The 20547-nt window shown below is 45.6% G+C and overlaps 1 protein-coding gene across 4 annotated transcripts in view; it reads left to right on the top strand.

The window, feature by feature from the left end:
* The first annotated feature begins 15625 nt into the window (after nucleotides 1-15625).
* LOC103723110 (protein disulfide isomerase-like 5-4) overlaps nucleotides 15626-20547 on the top strand; it is a 32757-nt gene continuing 27835 nt past the window's right edge. Inside the window, exons 1-3 of one of the 4 annotated variants that reach the window (XM_039125938.1) lie at nucleotides 15626-15782; nucleotides 19611-19701; nucleotides 20429-20523. In XM_039125938.1, the coding sequence (XP_038981866.1) occupies nucleotides 15742-15782; nucleotides 19611-19701; nucleotides 20429-20523 (227 nt within the window). In that variant the 5' untranslated portion in view covers nucleotides 15626-15741. Of the gene's footprint in view, nucleotides 15783-19610; nucleotides 19702-20428; nucleotides 20524-20547 lie in introns of those variants that run through there. The other 3 variants (XM_039125939.1, XM_039125940.1, XM_039125941.1) reach the window with 3 other exon arrangements.

Here is a 20547-nt window from a genome sequence, read left to right as displayed (position 1 = left end):
CCACTCAGATCAGGGGCTTGCTTGTAGACTCCTGTGGAGAGGGGTGCTCTTCCTCGGCTCTCCATTGACGCCGCAGGGCATCCCGAGCCGAACTTAAGGGATGACTTTGTAGATGCCCCCCACTTAGATTAGGGCATTGCTTTGCTTTCGCAGTCGACGGGGCCTCTTTGGCTCTTAGTCAACTCTGTGGAGCGTCCTGGGCTGTTTTTGTATTATAATTATGAATTCTCCATAAAGATTCCTACAATATGCCGAACTAGTCAGGGCATTCTGGAAATGCTTGGCAGCTTTTAGAAGCCGCCTTTATTGATAATATATTCGGAGGTTTTCAAAATGCCAAGTCCGAGGAATTGAATTGTCGTCCAGGGATTCCAGCTTGTAAGCTCCCGGCCGCTGGATTCGGATAACTCGGTATGGCCCTTTCTAGCTTGGGGCGAGCTTTCCTTGCTCCAGAGGTCGGGAGGCTTCGGCCTTCCTCAAGACGAGGTCGCCGACCTTGAATGACTTGGGTTTGACCCTGGAGTTGTAGTATTGTGTTGCTTTTCGCTGTAATCTCGTCATGCGAATCTGGGCGGCTTCCCTTGTTTCCTCAAGTAGGTCCAGGTTGCCTCGAAGTCGCGCTGAGTTTGTGGTGGTGTCAAAGCTTTCAACTCGATGGGAGGGCAACCCGACCTCAAGGGGAATAACTGTCTTCGTACCATAAGACAAGCTAAAGGGGGTCTCTCTAGTGGGGACTCGGAAAGTCGTTCGGTACGCCCAGAGACAATGTAGAGATCCTCCGCCCACTGCCCTTTTGCTCGGTCTAACCTGGCTTTAATCCCTTCTAGGATGGTCCGGTTGGTAACTTCTGCTTTCCCGTTGGTTTGTGGATGGGCCACCGATGTATAGCGGTGATTAATGCCGAGCTTGGAACAGAACTCGCCAAATCAAGCATTGTCCAATTGGTGGCCGTTGTCGAATATGATAACTCGGGAAAGTCCAAACCGGCAAATGATCATCTTCTAGATGAAATCTTGCACTTTCGGTTTGGTAATTTGGGCGACGGGTTCCGCCTCGACCCACTTGGTGAAATAGTTGATGGAGACAATGAGGAACTTCCATTGTCCTGTAGCCGAGGTGAAGGGTCCCAGGATGTCGATTCCCCATTAGGCAAAAGGCCAAGGGGTGCTGATCAGTGTTAATAGCGCCGAAGGTCTGCGTTGGATGCTGGTGTAGCGTTGGCATCGGTCGCACTTTCGGATGAACTCCACCATGTCTTTCTGCATAGTGGGCCAGTAATATCCTTGCCACATAATCTTGTGTGATAAGGCCCGACCGGCTTGGTGATTTCCACAAATCCTCTCGTGTACCTCCTGCATCGCATAATCCGCCTCCGAGAGTCGGAGACATCTGAGGAGCAGCGATATGAAAGATTGGCAGTACAGCTTGCCCTCATACATGATATATTGAGCGGCCGAGCGCTCGAGTGGTCGAGCCGCAAGCTTGTCCGTCGGGAGGGTTCCATTCCATAGGAAGTTTATTAGGGGATCCATCCGACTAGGCTCGGTTTCTGTGCACAGCACTAGTTCGGGCTCTTCTGTGCTTGGTGCCTTCAAGCACTCAAAAAGGTGCTCGTTGGGAGCTCGGCCGAGGTGGACATCACCAGCTTCGATAGCAGGTCGGCTCTTGCATTTTCTGACCTGGAAATATGCTGGATGTCAAAGTTGCTTAAGGTTGAAGTAATGCTCCAAACCTTTTGTAGGTATTTCATCATTGACAGCTTCCGAGCTTCGAAATCTCCCAAAACTTGGCTCACCACTAGCTGAGAGTCACTGAAGACCTTTAGGCTAGGGGTGTTGAGTTCTTTAGCCAATTTGAGCCCGACAATCAGATCTTCATACTCCGCCTCATTATTGGAAGCAGAGAATTCAAAGTGCAGGGCTTGCTCTACCACTACTCCTTCTGGGCTGGTGAGGATGAGGCCTGTGCCGCTGCCCCCTAATCTCGAGGAGCTGTCGATGTGTAGAATCGATGGCCGTTCGGAGGCATTTTCTTCTGTCAAGTCGAGCATAGCTGGGGAGTCGTCTGGCAAGGTGGACTCCACTAGGAAATTGGCAAGCACTTGGGCTTTGAGCGCCGGTCTGGGGCGGTACTCTAGACCGAATTCTCCGAGCTCAACTGCCCACTTCGCAATTCTTCCGGCACGATCAGATCGTTGCAAAATTTGCCTTATGGGTTGATCAATCAGCATGACTATGGTGTGCGCTTGGAAGTATGGTCGAAGTCTGTGGGCCGAGGTGACGAGCGCGTAGACAGTTTTCTCTAGCTTGGAATATCTAGTTTGCGCATCTCGCAGAACCCGGTTAGTATAGAATATGGGCTTCTAGATTTTACCTTCTTCTCAGACCAGCACCGAGCTTACTGTGGCTAGGGAGACCGCAAAGTACAGGAAGAGAATCTCCCCACACTAGGGCTTTGTAAGCAAAGGGGGAGTGGCGAGGTAGTGTCGGAATTCTTCGAAGGCTCGTTGACACTCCTCGGACCGTACGAAGTTCTTGGGCTTCTTGAGGATTTTGAAGAAGTAAAGGCACCCCTTGGTTGATCGAGCGACGAATCTTCCAAGAACTATCATCCGACTAGCGAGCTGCCGTACTTCATGGACTGTCCTCGGCGATGTCATTTCTAGTAATGCCCGGATTCTCGGGGTTAGCTTCGATCCCTCGTTGTGTCACCACGAAGCCGAGAAATTTTTCTAAAGTGACCCCAAAGGCGCACTTCGTAGGGTTGAGCTTCATTCGGTACCTCTAGAGAGTGGAGAATGCTTCTCCCAAGTCAACATATGGTGACTGGCTGTCTGGCTTTTCACTAGCATGTCTTCGACATAGACCTCCATATTCCGCCCTATTTGATCTTTAAAGATCTTGCTGACAAGCTGTTGATAGGTCGCACTGGCGTTCTTCAGCCCAAAAGACATAACCCTGTAACAGGGCCAAGCTCGTTCCAGTCAAAAGAAAAGCAGATCCTGATCTGCCTATTTTTTCTTCTTCACTATAGAGGCTATTGTCAGTAATAAAAGCAGTTTTCTCTTCATCCTCGGATGCCATTCGGATCTGATTATATCTGGAGAAGACATCCATGAAGGTTAAGAGCTGATGTCCGGAGGTAGCGTCAACGAGTTGGTCGATCCTCGAAAGTAGAAAGCTGTCATTCGGACAAGCTTTGTTCAGGTTGGTGTAGTCCACACACATGTGTCACTTTCCGTTGGCTTTCTTTACAAGGACAACATTGGCGAGCCAATCGGGGTAGGTGACTTCCCTGATAAAGCTGGCTTTAAGGAGGTTGTCGACTTCTTCAGCTACCACCTGTTGTCGGTCAGTTGCCGGGCTCTGCTTCATTATAGATCCTGGACAGCTGCGGTCAGTGTTTGAACTTGCTGAAAAAGCAGGTCAAATCGCTTTGGCAAGACTTGTGGGACATGGTCCGCTGGTGCAGGTACTGCAGGGAGTGGATTTTGACGAGAGCGGCCGGGTGGCGAGACCTGGCTGTTCGATGCACTCTGAGCTCCGTGACTCCTTAGCCTCATGATCATGAGTCAGGCCCTTTCTCTAGCGCCATAAATGTTGTGGTTCAAATTTGGCTCGAGGGTGACCATGCCGAAGGAGTCGAAGGAGCTGCCGGTGGTTGGAAGAAAAAGATGGAGGCCACCTCCTCCGTAACGGTGGCAGCAGACCTGCACAAAGCCTCACCGATGTTTCCGGTGAGGTCCCTCCGACGATCAAGTTAAAGTGGGATAAATTTGGTCCAGCCAAAAAGTTTCTTAGAAGTTACCTGACCGAGCTATTTATAGTTCCGATGGAGAGGCCCAGGTGGTAGAGGCACTGTCCGCCCTCATCATGAGAGGGGGTGTGGCTTTGAGCCGAATGGCGCGCAGCTAAGGCTGGTTGATGGCGTGTGGTGCTGTCCGATCTCGAGGACGGTAGGGTGTTGACAGCCACAGCAGAATATTGCCGGAGTAGTCATGGTGTCGTCCTTTAACTGTCGAGGGCCAGCTATCGAAGCGTGGGGCAGTGGTGTTGTAATGTACGGCCACGTAGAATGGCGTGGGTGCACACATGGATGCAATTGTCGGCGAAGCCGAACCGTTGAAAGGTCGCATCATGCGTTTGGCGAGGTCGGCTAGACAGGTGCTGAGGGTAGCTCGGCTCCCCGTATTCTGAAGTGTGCCCGGTGGAGCGCCCCGAGCTCGAAGGTCGAGGGGTACTACTGAAGTGGGCGCCCCGAGCTTGGTTGGGGCGGGTCGGCAAATATCCGAGGCCGATGGAGTTTTTGCCGTAGTCCGAGGCCGAGCTGATTCTGGGCCGGACCGAGGATTCAACCGGTTGGTATTGGCATTTATTGGGCCAAAACTGGGGGGCCTTTTAGCTGTGGGCTGGACGATCCATTTTGCCCCCCATCACAAGGTCTTATTACTTTGTTGCCCTGCAAACAGAACTAATCCAACATGTGCAAATGCAATTTGGACCCGATTTCTTCAATTGCGAGGTCGTATAACTTGGTTCTTTGCAAGTGTAACTAATCCTTTGGCATTAGTCTTATGCGAAAGTCGATAAGTGGCTTTATCGTATGTGGAACTTTGACTAACATATACGTACCTCTTTGCATCGCACCAATCCCCTATCGCCATGTAAGATTGGTGCACAAGTAGGGAACGGAGTGACACCATGACTCCATATGTCGCCCTTTTTACTTGTAAGACAATTTCACATCCAAGCTATATCAAAGCATTTTTTTTTTGGCATCTATCCACTTTCTAAATAAGGTTTATATATAAATGGATATGAGTGACATGTACCAAGTAACCTATGAAATTTTAATTTTTTTTTTCCCAACTGAAAAACTGGATTTTGGAAGCATTCATGAGACAACATGTATAAGTTTGAAGACTTGTTGGATTGGAAAACTTATATAATTGGAACAAGAGAAAAAATAGAAATACAAAAGGAATAAAGAAATAGACGAATACGCTGCTGATTGAGTCCCATGACAAAAAAAAAATGACTTAAAAAAAGAACCATAATCAAATGGACATAGCGACAATGCTTCTCAGCCATGTTTTTACACGGTCCCACCCACTCGTCAACTCAATGAGATCTCGAAGTATACTTCCAGTGTTCTCCTAGGACTCCAGACCATGCAAGTCTCCAGAATTATTTCTTAGAAAAAAAAAGGAGAGTATATTTTGAACCCCTCAAATTTGCCCATATTTCATGTTCAATCCTTGGGCTTTAAAAAATCTCGAGTAAATCCTTGAAGTTACACCCTTTCCTCAGGCCCCCACCATGCATGCCCCTCCATGCCTGACTCTGTTTCGCCTTCTCCTCGTTCTTTGTTCGCATCATCCTCGCCCTTGTCAATGTTGGTAACACTTTCCCACAAAGACACTATTGGGGAAAGGCCTCGGAAGTACACCAGTTGCCTCCCAAGTCCCGGAAGCACGCCAATCTGCTGGCTGTTGCCCAAGGTGTCATCAAGCAGGCCAACAAGATTGTTGAGGAGCTCGTGAAGTAGATCGATGCATGGTGTGTCCAAGCCTAGGGGCCATGCCAAGGAGCAGATGGAGCAGAGGAATTATGAGATTGCCATCAAGGTGTCACAGCTCGAGGGCTCAGGAAGGAGGTCTGGAAGAAGGATATATATGGAGATCGAGAGCCCTTGTCGGACTCTGTTTCGATGAAAAGAGATGGATATACATGAGAACTCATGGACTTCGTTGGAAGGGAAATTTATGAGCTGGTCAAGGCTTCAGTGGAAAAAGTGAAGGATACGGTAGGGAGGAATAAGGTTTAGCCTATCATAGGCTGAACCTGTGAACCATGTTCTTTTCAGAAGAGCGGTGAGTCTTTTGAAGGAAAAGAACGAAGGATGATAGTTTTCATGGAGATAAAGTTGGTATATTTATTTTTTATTTTTATTTTTTTTAAGTTAAAACTCCAACATTATGGGTCATAGAGAAAGAGGATGAAGTCTGCTCACTTGGTGATATAATTTCTTAATTCGATGTTAAATGCTTCAGTTGTTTTGAACTAGAGGTGAAACTGAATCGCATTGAACCTTTTGATGCAAATATCGTAAGAATTATAGTCCAAGAATTGCTGCATTTTTATAGGCTGGTGCATTGGAAAATACTATGAAGGAGCCTCAACTCAAGATGATTGAACTGTAGCATTTGGTGGAAATGCTCAGGTATGTACCTTAGTTCTTGAAAAGTTGTCTACCTGCACACTTAATGATGACATCTATGAATATTGAAATGAGGGTTAGCTCCATGATTTTGTTCCTTACACTTTCTCAAACACCATATGCATTAGCTAGTTGTCTGGTTGGCGATTACTTCATTTATATTGGTTTTAGTAGGTGATAACTCTTTGAGTCCAGCATCTATGGTTTGAATCTTGTGCAAGGAGTTGGGATGCCAAAACCTGAAAAAAGAAGCTTAGCTTACTTAGGAACATTTTATGGATATGTATGTCCATGCATTTAGTTCTGACAAGATATGAAGCACTCCAAATATGATTCCAAGCCAAGTAATTATATCCTATTATCATGGTTCGAATTTGGCCCGAGGATGACCACGCCGGTGGAGTCTAGGGAGCCGCCGGTGGTTGAAAGGGGGAAACGGGAGCCACATCCTGTGCGACGGCCGTGGACCTGCACAAAGTCTCACCGGTGTTTCCGGTGAGAGCTCTCCGACGATCAAGTTAGAGTGGGGTAAATTTGGTCCAGCCAAAGGTTCCTTAGAAATTATCTGACCGAGCTATTTATAGCCTCGGTGGGGTGGCCCAGGTGATGGAGATACTGTCAGCCCTCATCATGAGGGGGCATGGCTCTGAGCCGGATGGCGCGCAGCTCAGGCTGGCTGGTAACGTACGGTACAGTCCGTTCTTGAGAACGGTAGGGTATTGACAGTCATGGCAGGGTATAGTCGGAGTAGTCAAGGTGTCGTCTGACGGCTGTTGGCCGGTTATAGATACATGACACGATAGTGTGGTGAAGTACGATCATATAGGTGGGCGTAGGCCCGCACATGGGTGTGGTCGTTGGCGAGGCCGAACTCGTTAAGTAGTCACGTCATGCATTTGACGAGGTCGGCTTGGCGGATGATGGGAGCAACTCGGCTTCTCAGATTTCGAGATATGCTCGGTGGAGCGCTCCGAGCTCGAGAGTCGGAGCGTATCGCTGGGGTTGGGACCCCGAGCTTGGTCGGGGCGAGTCGACGATTGTCTGGAGGTACCCTGAGCTTGGTCGGGGGAGTCCGCGAATGTCTGGAGTTGGTGGAGCTTTCGGCAGAGTTCCGAGGATGAGCTGGTCCTGGGCCGAAATAAAGATCAGCCAACCGTCGTTGATGTTTACTGGGCGGAAACTGGGCAGCCTTTTAGTTGTGGACTGGACAATCCATTTTTCTCTCTATCACCTATCTAATAATTTGACAGATTAGTAAAATGGTTGATGGCGTCTCGATTTTTTTTTGGGTGCTTGAACAAAATCTATGATTTGCAAAATCTTTTCCTGTTTGTTTCTCCTCAAGTAGTACCTTCTATGGCCACCACGTCTAAAGTGCGTACCATATTGGAAGTCCTAGATTTGTTAGGATCAGATATCTATCTGGTCCGACAACCCAACCCAATCCACAGATGGCAATAGTGCTGATGTTACAAAATTGATAGTTCGATGAACAAGCATCGAGGGTGGTCTATTGAGGATGAGAGGGGCAAAGATTGGGAGGAGATTTGAGAAAAAGAGTATCGAACCCTGAACCCATCATTTGGGTCGACCACGTGACACGGCCACATAACCCTAGGGCGATACCCTAGAGATCATGCAAGGTGTAAGATGAATAATTTTCAATAATTTTATAAATTTAAATCGACAGTTAGTAAACAAAATAATCTAACTAAATAAATCCACAATGATCAAATAACTAACTTGTTCGATTACAAAATTTTCAACTATTCATTGGTACTAGAAAATAAACTAACTACTAACTCTAGTGCTCAAACTTCATGCCCAATCCATCCGAAACTACGCATCTTGCGACTCTGGAAAAAAAAATGTAATAGACATGAGCTTTTTAGCCTAGTAAGAATCCTCCATGCACGCATACTAGCATAAATATGGAGAATATCTTTTAGCAAATATTAAGCTAATAAAAAATAGTAAGATTTGCGCATCAATAATCTAATGATTGAATAATGCTTAACAGATCCAACAGTTATATTTATAGAGCATACATATAAGCCATGACAACATAGAATTCAGGTTTAAACAAATAGCGATTCAATTACATGCATATCACCATAAATGAGAATCTCGAGATATATGTCATATGTCACCATAGTTCTATGCAACACATCATGTATCACCCAATCAGCAATTCTATTCAACAGTAATTTAGTGAGGTTACTTATCGTTAACCGATTAATATGTTCCAGATCCTAGAAATATTATCATTCCAATTAACATCTTAGCCCACAGTTGATATCATATATACCATGTTTCTCACATGTCAACTAGTCCAAATGCCCCTCTTTCTCCTAATCATATAGTTATGCAAAAATTTAATTTTATTATAATTAAACATAATTTATCATCTTAATTTGATTTCAACATTAGATTAGTCACAACCATGCTCTAGCCCATGATAGGCTAAATACATGTCATGCTCCGCCCATGGCCGACAAAAATATCACATTCCACAGGTGACACACCACGTTTCACACATGGTCGACTAGTCCAATTGCCTTCTTTTGTCCCACCCTTATAATTATGTAAAATTTAATTTAATTATGTCACAACTATGATTAAACATAGTTCATTATCTAAAATTGACTTTTTGGTATTGGACTGGTTACAGCCATGCTTTAGCCCATGGTAGGTCAAAAAAATGCTATATTTTAGTCCAAGACTGATCCGACACATACACCACGTTTTTTGCATGGCCAACCAATTCAGATGCCGTCCATACCCTATCATATATCAAAGTTTTGATTTTTCTTGATTTATAGTCTACATGATCAATCACCAATATTATAAGTTTCATAAAAAGTTAGACTAATTAACACCATAATCCTTGCAACATCACATCAACACATAATACCCATAGTGACATATAAAAAAATACTCATAATTATGCAGACGATAACATAAATTATTTATTTTAATAAAGGATATATAATGCAACTATTTATACTTTTTTTGTGTAGATGATTGTGTTGAGGAATTCTTACCCCTATCGATGATATACTCAAACATTGAGTAACCATTCCACTCCTCGATTTATGAACTCGTGGATACGGTGTCATGTAGTTCAACACCTTTTGCCTAAATGGTTGTTCCTCTACAGGATTAGGTCGCATCCTCAGATTAATTATAAATAACCATGGTTAATATTGAAATATTGTAGAAGGATGAAAAGATGGTCATATAATGTCGGCCTAGAACCCCCAGTTTACAATACCGGCTTGGAACCCTTGGTCATGCAATATTGGCCCGGAACCCTTCGAAGGATCAGCTTGATTCCAAAAGACAGCTCTAGGCCCATCATTGGTCTACTAAAACATGTAGAGAGAAAGAGTAAAACATGCAGAGAGAAAGAGTAGAGAGAGTAGATGAGTGATACAGAGAAAGAAAGAGAGGAAAGAGAGAGCAATAGAGGGAACCCAGGTTCTCTTCTCAAAAGAGAAAAAGGAAGAGGCTTTAGGAACGACAACGACCCAAACGACGAGCCACGACTGGTGCCGATTGGCCAGATGGGAAGAAGAAGAGAAAGGAAAAACAGAAAAGAGGTCGAAACACGGGAAGGCTTTGTTCGACTAAATCCGGCGGTCAACGATAAAGGCATGCCTGCCCATCACGGTTGCAATATCCATGGTAGTCGGTGGCTGACGGTGACGTGGAAGAAAAGGAAAAAAACAAGAAAAACAGGGGAGAGCCTATTTTCAAGGAGTTCTAGCCATCAGTCGATTCAAAAATGGCCGATAATGGTGGCCTTAGAACTGTGAAGAAGGGGGAAATGGGTTTAGTGGCCATACCTCATCTCCGACGAAGCACCAGACTCCTCGTGCCCGACGAAGTTTGGGAAGAAGACAAACTCCTGAAAAAAGTCTACTTCTTCCAAGACACATGAGGCATAAATAATGTTTTTCTTTCTTTGCTCTAAGATTCGTGCGAGGAAGACATTGGGCTAGTCAATGGATCGAGCCCTTAAAGAGAGATTGAGGGGCTGAAGATGGATATAGGGGGGGATGGGGCGACGAGGTCACGATGGATTTGTTCTAGTTCCATTGATCTCTTCCCATCTCATCACATCTAGATATTGAACTTGATTCAGAGTAGTGGTGGAGAGGAGACAAAGGAGAAGAATGGATTTAGTGGAGTCCCATGAATGACTCTAAACCCTAAAATATAGGGGTATTTTAGTTCTAAATTAATTTGAAGTCATCTTGTGTTGGTCATATGCTATAATATCTTAATATCAGGGATAGCTAACAGGATCCATTGCAACAGAAGTGATTTTAAGCAACCAATTGAGACTTGTTAAAATATAAGGGTGCATGTGAGACGTTGAGGAAGTTGAGAGGTCAAAATATAACTTTATTTATTTACTTATTTTATATAAAGGGAACGGCGCGTGCTCTAACACTGCATACGAGGCCTGAAGGGAGAGAGCCTCATGTTGACGACGCGTACCGTGCCGGTGGCGCGCTCTGCGCTGGGTCTGCGCCCCGCGCCGAGGGCGCGCTTGGTGCTGGGGCCGCGGCCCCTCGATTGGGGCGCGAGGCCCTTGGACGCGTAGGGCCCGCGGGCCCATCTCGTGACAGGGCTGCAGGCCCTAGTGGTGCTGGGCCCTGGGGCTGGCCCGCGAGCCCAGGCCCCTTAGGCCTAGCTTGTAGGGGGCCCTAGGGCCAGGACATGGGGGGCCCACGGGCCCAGGTTGTGGTGGGCCCACTGGCCCAGTTAGCCTTGGGGTCGGGGGTTCTGACTGAGCTGGACCTGCTGGCCCAGGACGAGCAGACCCTGGTTAGGCCCCTTGAGGTACCAACAAGGCCTTTCCAGTACAGCCCACCCTGTCAGAAGTTGGAGTCAGGGTTGGGGACCCCCCTGCCTGTTGGCCAGGACCTCCCCATGTTTGGCACGTCGAGCGAGCCGCGGCCGTGGGATGCTCATGAGGGCCTTGAGAGTGGCCCAAATGGGGTCTTCGGTTTGGCCCTCCACCCCCGACCTCGTGTGTGCTGGAGGACGCTACCTCAGGTAAGTGCAAGGCGGGGGGGGCCCCGTCCCGCACTTGGAGGGGAGCACAACCGAGCCACTGTCGCTAGGAGGGGGTACAGACCATTCTACTATCGCGCAACGTGTCAGGGCGGCAGTTATGCATGTCGTATCCACTACATGCGACGAGGAGGAGGAGCGGGGTAGCTTGGGCGTCGAGCCTGAGGCTGCCCCCCCGAACCTAGGGGAGGATGAGTCTGAGGCCGACTATGTGGACTGTGATCCATGATGATTCTCGCTTGGAATTGTAGAAGGGTGGCCAAGTCGTCCTCATGTCTTCCTTTAAGCGGTTAGTGCAGGTCTATTGTTCGGAGATTTGTTTCCTCTGTAAGACTCGATTATCTAGGAAGGGGCTTAGACGACTGAGGCGACGCCTAGAGAGGGATTGGGAGACCTATGCAGTTGATTCCCAGGGGTGTCGGGAGGCATTTTGGTCATGTGGAGGTGAGGAGAGGCGACAGTTGATGTTTTCCACAACTACCCCCAACATGTAATCTTAGTCGTGTCCGAACCTGACGCTGCTCTGTGGGTGTTATGTGGCGTGTACGCGAGCACGGATCATAGGGTTAGGAGAGTCCTCTGGTAGGAGATCACCAACCTGGCCGCCCAGGGTATCTCGATGGTGGTGGTTGGTGACTTCAATTGTATCCAAAGTGAGAGTAAGAAGCGGGGAGGTGCAACCTTCACGGATAGAGTGGATAGGAGGGAGTTCCATGATTTTGTGTCGCAGAACGGCCTAGTAGACTTAGGTTTTTTCGGACCACAGTTTATGTGGTGGAATAATCAGTCTGGTAATGCTAGGGTTTGGGAGCGATTAGATACCTAGGATTGCCTCGCCCAGGGTTTGCGTCCTCAGATTGGATCCTTCGATTTCCTACCTGTCGGGTCAGTCACATACCTAGGATTGCCTCGGACCGCTGTCCTCTGCTACTTTCTACCTCATCAGGACCTACTCATCACAGCCCCTTCCGCTTTGAGAAGGTTTGGCTGACGTACCCCTAGTCTTGGGATATTGTTCGCAACACATGGTGTTTCCTGGTGCGTGGGGATGCAATGCAACAGATCTCGCGCAAACTAAAGTTGACCAAGAGACGTCTTCGCCGTTGGAGCCGCGAGATTGTGGGCAATATTTTTTGGCAATTGGAGGGGGCAGAGACATCGATTGCTGAGTTGCAAAGGAAGGAAGACTAGGAAGCGTGCTTTCGGAGGATGATATGGCCGATCTTCGGGGGCTACTAGCGACTCACCATTCGCTGCTACGGCAACATGAGATTTTCTGGAGACAGAAATCTCATATGCAGTGGGTAAGTGAGGGTGATCATAATACTAGCTTCTTTCATCGGACGATGGTTATTCGGAGACAGCGGAGCATGATCCACTCTCTGCGAGATGGGTCTGGCCATCGGGTGGAGGGTGACCCTGCCATCCGACAGGTCTTACTTGACTTTTTCTGCGCCAGATGGACGGAAGATAGGAGGCTAGTGATGGAGACCACCTTCTGAGGGTGGACGTGGGTATTGGTGACGTTGAGAGTGCATCCCTAATCCAACCAGTGTCGGCACAGGAGGTGCAGGAGGCAGTCTAGGCCTTGGTGGAGGTATTATTCGACGAGCGGCGGTGGAGATTATTCGATGCTTCTTTACCCAGGCAGCAATGCTTGAGGATTAGAAGGCCACCTTCATCACGCTTATACCTAAGCGTTAGGATGCGGCTGAGCCTTGTCACTTTAGGCCCATTAGTTTGTGCACAACCTTATACAAGATTGTGGCGAGAATAATGGTGGGCAGGATGAAGCCCCTTTGCCTGGTATCATCAGCCAAGAGCAGGAGGCTTTTGTAGCCGGTAGAAAGTTTCCACAATATCATGTTGGCCCAAGAAGTGATGTGGGATCTTTAACGAGCACCGAAGCAGCAAAGCTTGATGGCAGTCAAGCTGGATATGGAGAGGGCTTACGACAGAATCAGGTGGAGTTTTCTCCAGCATGCACTGGAGGCATATGGTTTCCACAGGCGGTGGATTGGATGGGTCATAGGGTGTGTCCGGGGGCTAAAGTTTTTTATCTTAGTTAACGACACACTGTCATCGTTCTTCGAGTCCACCATGAGGTTGATGCAGGGATCTCCCTTATCTCCATACTTGTTTATTATCTGTGCTGACATTTTGTCTTGTGCTTTGCAGAGAGTGTACGCCAGTCGGGAGATGGAGGCCTATGTTCTAGCACTGGGAGCCCGACCTATTTTTCACTTACTTTTTGCTGATGATTATCTTATCCTGACCTGGGCACAGATTTATGAGGCACGAGTTCTTTGCAGGGTGGTGGCGGACTACTACGCGACGTCCGGCTAGAGAGTGAATTTCATGAAGTCAGCCATTTCTTTCAGCCCCAGCACGGAGACCAGAGTTAGATAGGAGATCCGGAGGATATTGCAGATACCGGAGCAGGAGGGGACGCTGACCTACCTGGGAGTCCCCATCATTGGCCGGAGGCTACGGGTGGTAGAGTGTTCGGGCCTAGTGCAGCGGGTCCAGAGTAGGTTGGAGGGATGGAGGGCGTTCTCCCTATCTATGACGGGAAGATTGACATGGGTCAGATCGGTGTTGGGATCCATACCGATGTATCTCATGGATAACATTGTGGTACTGAAGATGATTCTATTAAGGATCGAGCGTCTTCTTCGGAGCTTCTTGTGGGGGTCACACAATGGAGACCACGGAGTGCATCTGGTGGCTTGGGAGCAGGTTTGCCTTCCTGCTAGTGAGGGTGGTCTAGGGGTGCAGTCCCTCCTGGAAAGGCGTGAGGCTTTCATTGCTCGACACGCGGTTCGGTTTATGCTAGAGCCACATGGCCTCTAGAGTCAGGTGATGGTAGTCAGATATGGTCGAGGGGTTTCAGAGGTGGCACAGATGTGTCGTCGAGTCTCCTTCATGTGGCATGAGATCGGGAGGTACCTGCCGATTGCGTCGGCAAATACCAGGTGGTTGATAGGCGATGGCCGGAGTATTGATGTGACTAGCGATCCGTAGGTGGACACCCTTTCCTTGAGGTGTTGGCCGACCATGGTTGATACAGAGACAGTGGAGGGGCTACGGGTGTGCAACCTCCTAAGACCAGGAAGGGCAGAGTGGGATGAGGCTAGACTTCGACAGCTGTTTGGGGTACACCTAGCTGCGAGGTTTCGGTCCCTTCCATTACCAGGATGTGGAGGGCCAGATATCAGGGTTTGGGGTACCTCGAGCCGGGCCAGTGTTAGACTGGGAGATCTCTCCCGTGTTATCCAGTCAGAGCATGAGCCAGGGCCGGTTGTACTTGGATCTGGAGGTTCGCAGCTCTCTTCTTATGGAAGGTGTTCTGGGACCACCTTCCGACGAGAGCAGTGCTGAGCAGGCGTGGCTGGGGGATCCCCGCAGAGTGTGGAATATGTGGAGCTGAGGAGTCGGTGGACCATGTGCTTTTCCAGTATACATGGGCGAGGTCGATATGACAGTGGATAGGGATCCCGCAGGGGGCTCGGAGTGCGAGGCTACAGTTCCTTCAGGTGTTACGGCAGTGGCTGGCCAGTTTGCGAACTTGCTAGGAGGGTATCAGAGCGACTTGCACCGCACATTAGATTTGGCTGGCAAGGAACGCTCGTACTCTCGGCGAGCGCAGGGTATCACTGAGGTTTGTTGCAGAGTTTGCTCGAGCACAGGCCACAGAGATCAGGCCCACCCCTTCTTCAGATAGACCTTTGACAGCTCGGGACACCTTGGGTTCCCTCTCTACTCTGGCAGCTCTTTAGACGGTGTTTTTCACTTGGGATCCCCCACCCTCGAGCTTCCTCAAGGTCAACTTCGACGGGTTGGTGCTGGATGGCGGTACGCGAGGATGTGCAGGCTTTGTCATACGAGGCCCACACTCCAGGGTAGTGGCAGCAGGTGGCTGTCAGCTGTTTGATACGTCGGTTTCGGGGGCAGAGCTGCGTGCTGCCTGGGCGGATTTTCGACATGCGCGGGTGGTGTTGCAGGCCAGTTTGATCATTTTGGAGGGCGACTCGGCCATGATTATCGGGTGGATTCAGAGGAGGTCAAGGGGTGAGAGAATAGACCATCTCTTGATCCGCGATATAGAGATGATGATGAGAGATGGGGGGACATCCAGGCAAGCATGTATTTAGAGAAGTCAATGGGGCGGCCGACTGGGTGGCGGCCAACTGGGTGGCGGCCTACCACTCAGGGTATACCTTTTGGTCAGGGAACGGGGAGCTGGCACGAGTTGTAGTATTTTAATTTTGTTACTGCATGAAGCACCCGCTTTAAGCAAGAAAAAAAAAAAAAAGAAAAGAAAGGGAGAGAGCCGAAAACATCTCACTCTCGCTCTCCTACTTCTTGGATTCAAATAACCGTCATCGGCTAAGGGCGGAGCCGCGGATCGTCTCTCTCATCCTCTCTCCGGAAACCATGATCTCCTCCAGCAAACTCAAATCGGTTGATTTCTACAGGTCAGATCTCTGATCCCTCTCCGAATCTCAGTCAAGATTCCCCGCCTCCTTGGTTCCCGACGAATCGGTGGAAAGTGGCGTTCTTGTCGGATTTTCTTGATCTTGTGATTTTTATTTTTTATTTTTACTTTTTCTTCCGTTAGAATTTGTCTTCAATGCTGTTTTCTTGATCGTTCTCCATGAATCTTGTTTTCTTGGTGATTGGCAACTGTTCTTTTTGGGTTTGCAGTCTCTGGATTTGAATAGCATGGAGAGTGAAACGAGTGTTTTGATTTAGACGAAGAATGTGATGGAGATTTGGAGGGTTGTACGGTGCTAATGCTGCGGGCTTTATTGATTTGTCTGTTTGCCATGGACAACACCGCTTAGTAGGGTTTGTGGAAGGGAGGAAAGGGTTTAGAGTAACGAGTGGTGAAGTAGGATTCATAGTGTATTCATCAAGCTATTCGACTGCCCCTCTTACTTCTGGTGCCATCAGCAGATACAGACCTAGCCTATAGCGGACACCAACGCCTTGCCTAGCTCATAGCAGCAGTAATGCTCCTATTTCCTCTTCTGCTTTAGAAAGAGAGTTAGCCCTGGCTAAAGCTTTTCAGAATTGACTTCTCACTGCCAAAACAGGAAAACCATCAACTTCTAGCTTTGGAACATGTCCGATGCTCTGAGGAATCAACCTCCGACATAGGATTTCAAACTTTGCCGATGGAGGGTGGTCTTTAGTAGGCATAGGCTGGATCACAAAGGATAAAATTCCTGCCATCGGTTAGAGTCGCTAGACCGAGACCGAGACCAGGGGATATAGCTCCAAGCCCAGCTTTTGAAGCAAACTTAGTAGGGTTTGTGGAAGTGGGGAAAAGGGTTTAGAGTAATGAGTGGTGAAGTAGGATTCATCATGTTGGACGAAGGAGATGGAATAAGGCGTACTCTTTATTTATTTATTTATTTATTTTTTTCCTGCATGAGCATTTTGTGTTGTGAAAGGTAATTAACAGCTCTGCGGAGCAAGTTCTTATTCCAGTTTTATATGGGCTTTTTGTAGTAGGTTTATCTTTTCTGATTCTACCTTTTTTCCTTGGGAATGTTTTAATCCCACACTATTAGTTCCATGAATAATTTTGCATGAGATGAAAATAGGAAAACCAAATTCCCACTAGGTACAGCTAGGCTTTCATCAGCTTAAGTCCAATATCGAACTTTGATGGGCCAGGTGAAAAAATGTTGGATGAGGAATTGCCTTGAACCTTGCCTTATCATACTTTAATGACCTTGCATGCATGTGTGTGCATGTGCGAGCGAGCGAGAGAGAGAGAGAGAGAGAGAGAGAGAGAGAGAGAGAGAGAGAGAGAGGTTGGAATGTGGGTAAGAGCTGGAGGTAGGCATGATTATGCAGCATGAGGGAAAGCTAGCTTGGCAAGTGGGTCATAAGAGTTCGAGCAAATTGGAAGGCATAGCCAAGCTGTCAGTTCTTGAGGCCTGGCAAGCAAGGTGTGTAGGCAGGCTGAGGAAAGCGATATAAGGTGGGGTTATAAGTGACATGAAGTTGTGGGCCATGCTATGCTGATAGTGTGGAGACAACAATTGATTTCATAAAGTAACTTGTTGGGCCTTACTTGCTCTTTCCATATAGGAAAAAGAGGAAAACAATCCCTATGAACAAACATGTATTCATGGCAATGTTTGGCAACAATACCAAGGTTATGAGATTGTTAGAGAAACAACTGTTGCTGAACAATAATGTTGCATATTTTTTGGGAAGACAAGTTAGGCTATGCCCAATTAGTGTTCATATGTAAAATGCTGATTGATTTGGCACAATACACCTCAAATTGGAAATTTGGAAGGCAAAGGGGGTGTAAAGGAGGCAAGCAACAGGTTGAATTGGGTTCAAGCTTCAATGGAAAATCTGGTAGCTTACCTTTGTATTGGAACTATAATCTAGTGAGGACTTTATTGGCGAATAAGTTTATTTGAAAGCTGCAAGAGGGCTACACAAGTTTTCTTTATGTGATTCAGCCTTTATAGTGATCATGGATAAAGGCAACAAACCACGCTTTACTAATTGTAGTTTATTGAGCAAAGCCTGCGACAAGTGGTGACAACAAGAATTTAGCTACGGCAGCCTCGTGGTGGTAATTTAATTCAGTGTCGGAGATTTCTCATGTACAACAAGATTCTTTATTATATTTTTTTAAAGCTTTAATGCTTTTGATCCTTTTGTTTGGAGCTCAAATGCCATAACCTGGGAAAGCACATGTTGGAATGAATGCACTATTGACTAGGGCAAGAGGCTAATATATATCTGCATATAGAATATGCATCCTTTATGCATGACTCTGTACTAATTGTGCATGTATATACAAGATCTATACACATGACTCATGTATTGACTCATGCAAAGTATAAAAGAACAGATTGAGTGACATCATACAAAACATAGCATTATTATATGTCTTTACCATATGTACTATATATTGGCCTCCTTTATATCCAACATGAGTCTGTTACTTACAATAAATGTAAAAGTAGAAGAAATTAACTTATTGTCAAGGGGGCAACCTACACAAAAAAGTTTGTATTGGAAGTTTACTATTTAAAGCTTGAAATTATTTGGTTTTTTATAGCTAAAAAATCAGAAGATGCATGTTACATAATAGAAATATTTTAACATATACCAATACATTCCATATTAAATTTAAAGGCTGCACTACTTGGACTCTTAATTTTTAAAGTTTAAGTGCTGACAATTCTGGATAATTGGACATGCTATGAGACAACATGACTATTCCAGCAGTTCAAAAAATGGAGGATCTTACTGACTTTGGAGTATCTTTTCAAAAAACTTTATGGCAATTATTGGCACTTGAATTTTTGACCAAGTTACTACTTTAAAAAAATAAACAATATCAGTCTAAAGTGTCCAGACACCTATAGTGAAATGCCACGCCTCCATCTTCTTTTCCTTTATCGTCACCATGTAATGAATTTATAATCAAAAGTGCTAATAACCTCCTATTTATGCTAGCAGTAAATGTCTCTTGACATATTTATATGTCATAGTTTGATAAATTATGTTGTAGGGAACTGTCTCCATGTCAAGTTTTTTGGAAGTTAAAAGTGTTGTTCATTTGGTATACTTAGACATGTGGCACTTGTGCCAAGTGTCTATGTGACACCAATTTAAAGTCATCTTCAATTTAAATTTATTGGACTTCCATTTGAATAGTGATGTAATACCATTCTCTGGCAGTCGATATGAATAACTTGACTTGAAGTTGACTGGAAGTTTGAAACTCGGTTTTCAGTTTGGTCTTGCCTGGACTAAATGAGCTTCAAATTTGGTGGTCTCAACTCCACTTTAAGCGGTCTTGATAAAGAATGAATAAAAACACAAGAAAATGAATTAAAATTATGGAAAAAATAAAAAGAAAGAAAAAGTTAAGTCAGGTGTACGTACTTAGTTCACGGTCGATTGATATTCATTTGTATTAGCCGACTGAACAGAACATCAAGGTGACACCACTATTTTCTGGACCAATACTTAAAATTCTTTTCTTTGATGTTTGTAATAATTTTACATACATTCTTCGGAATGAAGACATTATGTTTATAATGTGAATTTTAATTGACGTTTATTATGTTTATTAGTATACTGCAAAGAAATAATTGATGTTTGATGCTGAGATTATTATAATGTGAATTTTTTTAATTGTAAATTTTGTGTTTTCCTTGTCAATTGTTTTGTCTGTTCAAGTAAGTTTCTCCCCTTAAAGAGCAACTGCTAGTGCTTCTATTGAATGTATAGCACCTAACACCCTTTATTGAGCACAGGAAAATACCTAGAGACTTGACGGAGGCATCCCTTTCAGGTGCTGGATTATCTATCATTGCAGCATTTTCCATGATGTTTTTATTTGGAATGGTGGGTTCTTTTCTTCCCTTCTTACTTTGTCTTATTAGATAATAGTATGAACAATATAGTGTATTAATTTGTGAATAATAGGGAATTCATGAATAAAATAATTAGGTGATTTGTGGAAACATTTTTCACTTTTTAGTGCTTCCATTTTTTTGAGTACTGTTACATATAAAATTTCAATATTGCAATTAAATATTGCGCTTTTTGATAATTAAATACTGACCTGAACCTCCTATCAATTGGACTATTTGTTAAAAAAAGAAAAGCATTTTGTTAGTTTTTGTTTATCGAGTTGGACCGCTAAGGTGAAAATGGCTCTGATGCCTCTTCCTCATCATTAAATAGGGGCTCTTGATGGTTGAGTAGATGCAAAGTCTGATAAGGAAAACATAAAAGGAAGGGAGAAACAGTAATTTAAAAATTTAAATGGAGATATTGCTGGAAGATTATCTATTAAATAATTCATATTTTTGACGTGATATAAATGGTAGGGTTTGTTGTGCAAATTGCCGGACTTTCTGAGGTCTGGTTTGAATTGCACTCTGTTAGGTGGTTACGTGCAAAAGTCCCTTCATTTCTTCTTCATCACACTTTTCATGTGTTAATCCACTCCAGCATCTTCACAAAAATGTTGTAAGGGTCAATTATTTCCAACAGAAAATTTTAATTTTAGTTGGTAGTTATGGAGTTAATAATTTCCAGAATGGTTGACTGGGTTCTTGTTTTTCAGGAGTTGAATTCTTACCTGACAGTGAGCACATCTACATCCATAATTGTTGATAAAAGTACAGATACAGAGTTCTTACGCATTGATTTTAACATAAGGTAAAACCATCTTTGTTTTGTGTT

This window comes from Phoenix dactylifera, chromosome 4 (genome assembly GCF_009389715.1).
Source record: "Phoenix dactylifera cultivar Barhee BC4 chromosome 4, palm_55x_up_171113_PBpolish2nd_filt_p, whole genome shotgun sequence".
Taxonomy (NCBI): Eukaryota; Viridiplantae; Streptophyta; class Magnoliopsida; order Arecales; family Arecaceae; genus Phoenix; species Phoenix dactylifera.
The sequence above is the reverse complement of the archived record's forward strand: the minus strand, read 5'-3'. Positions and strand labels throughout refer to the sequence as shown.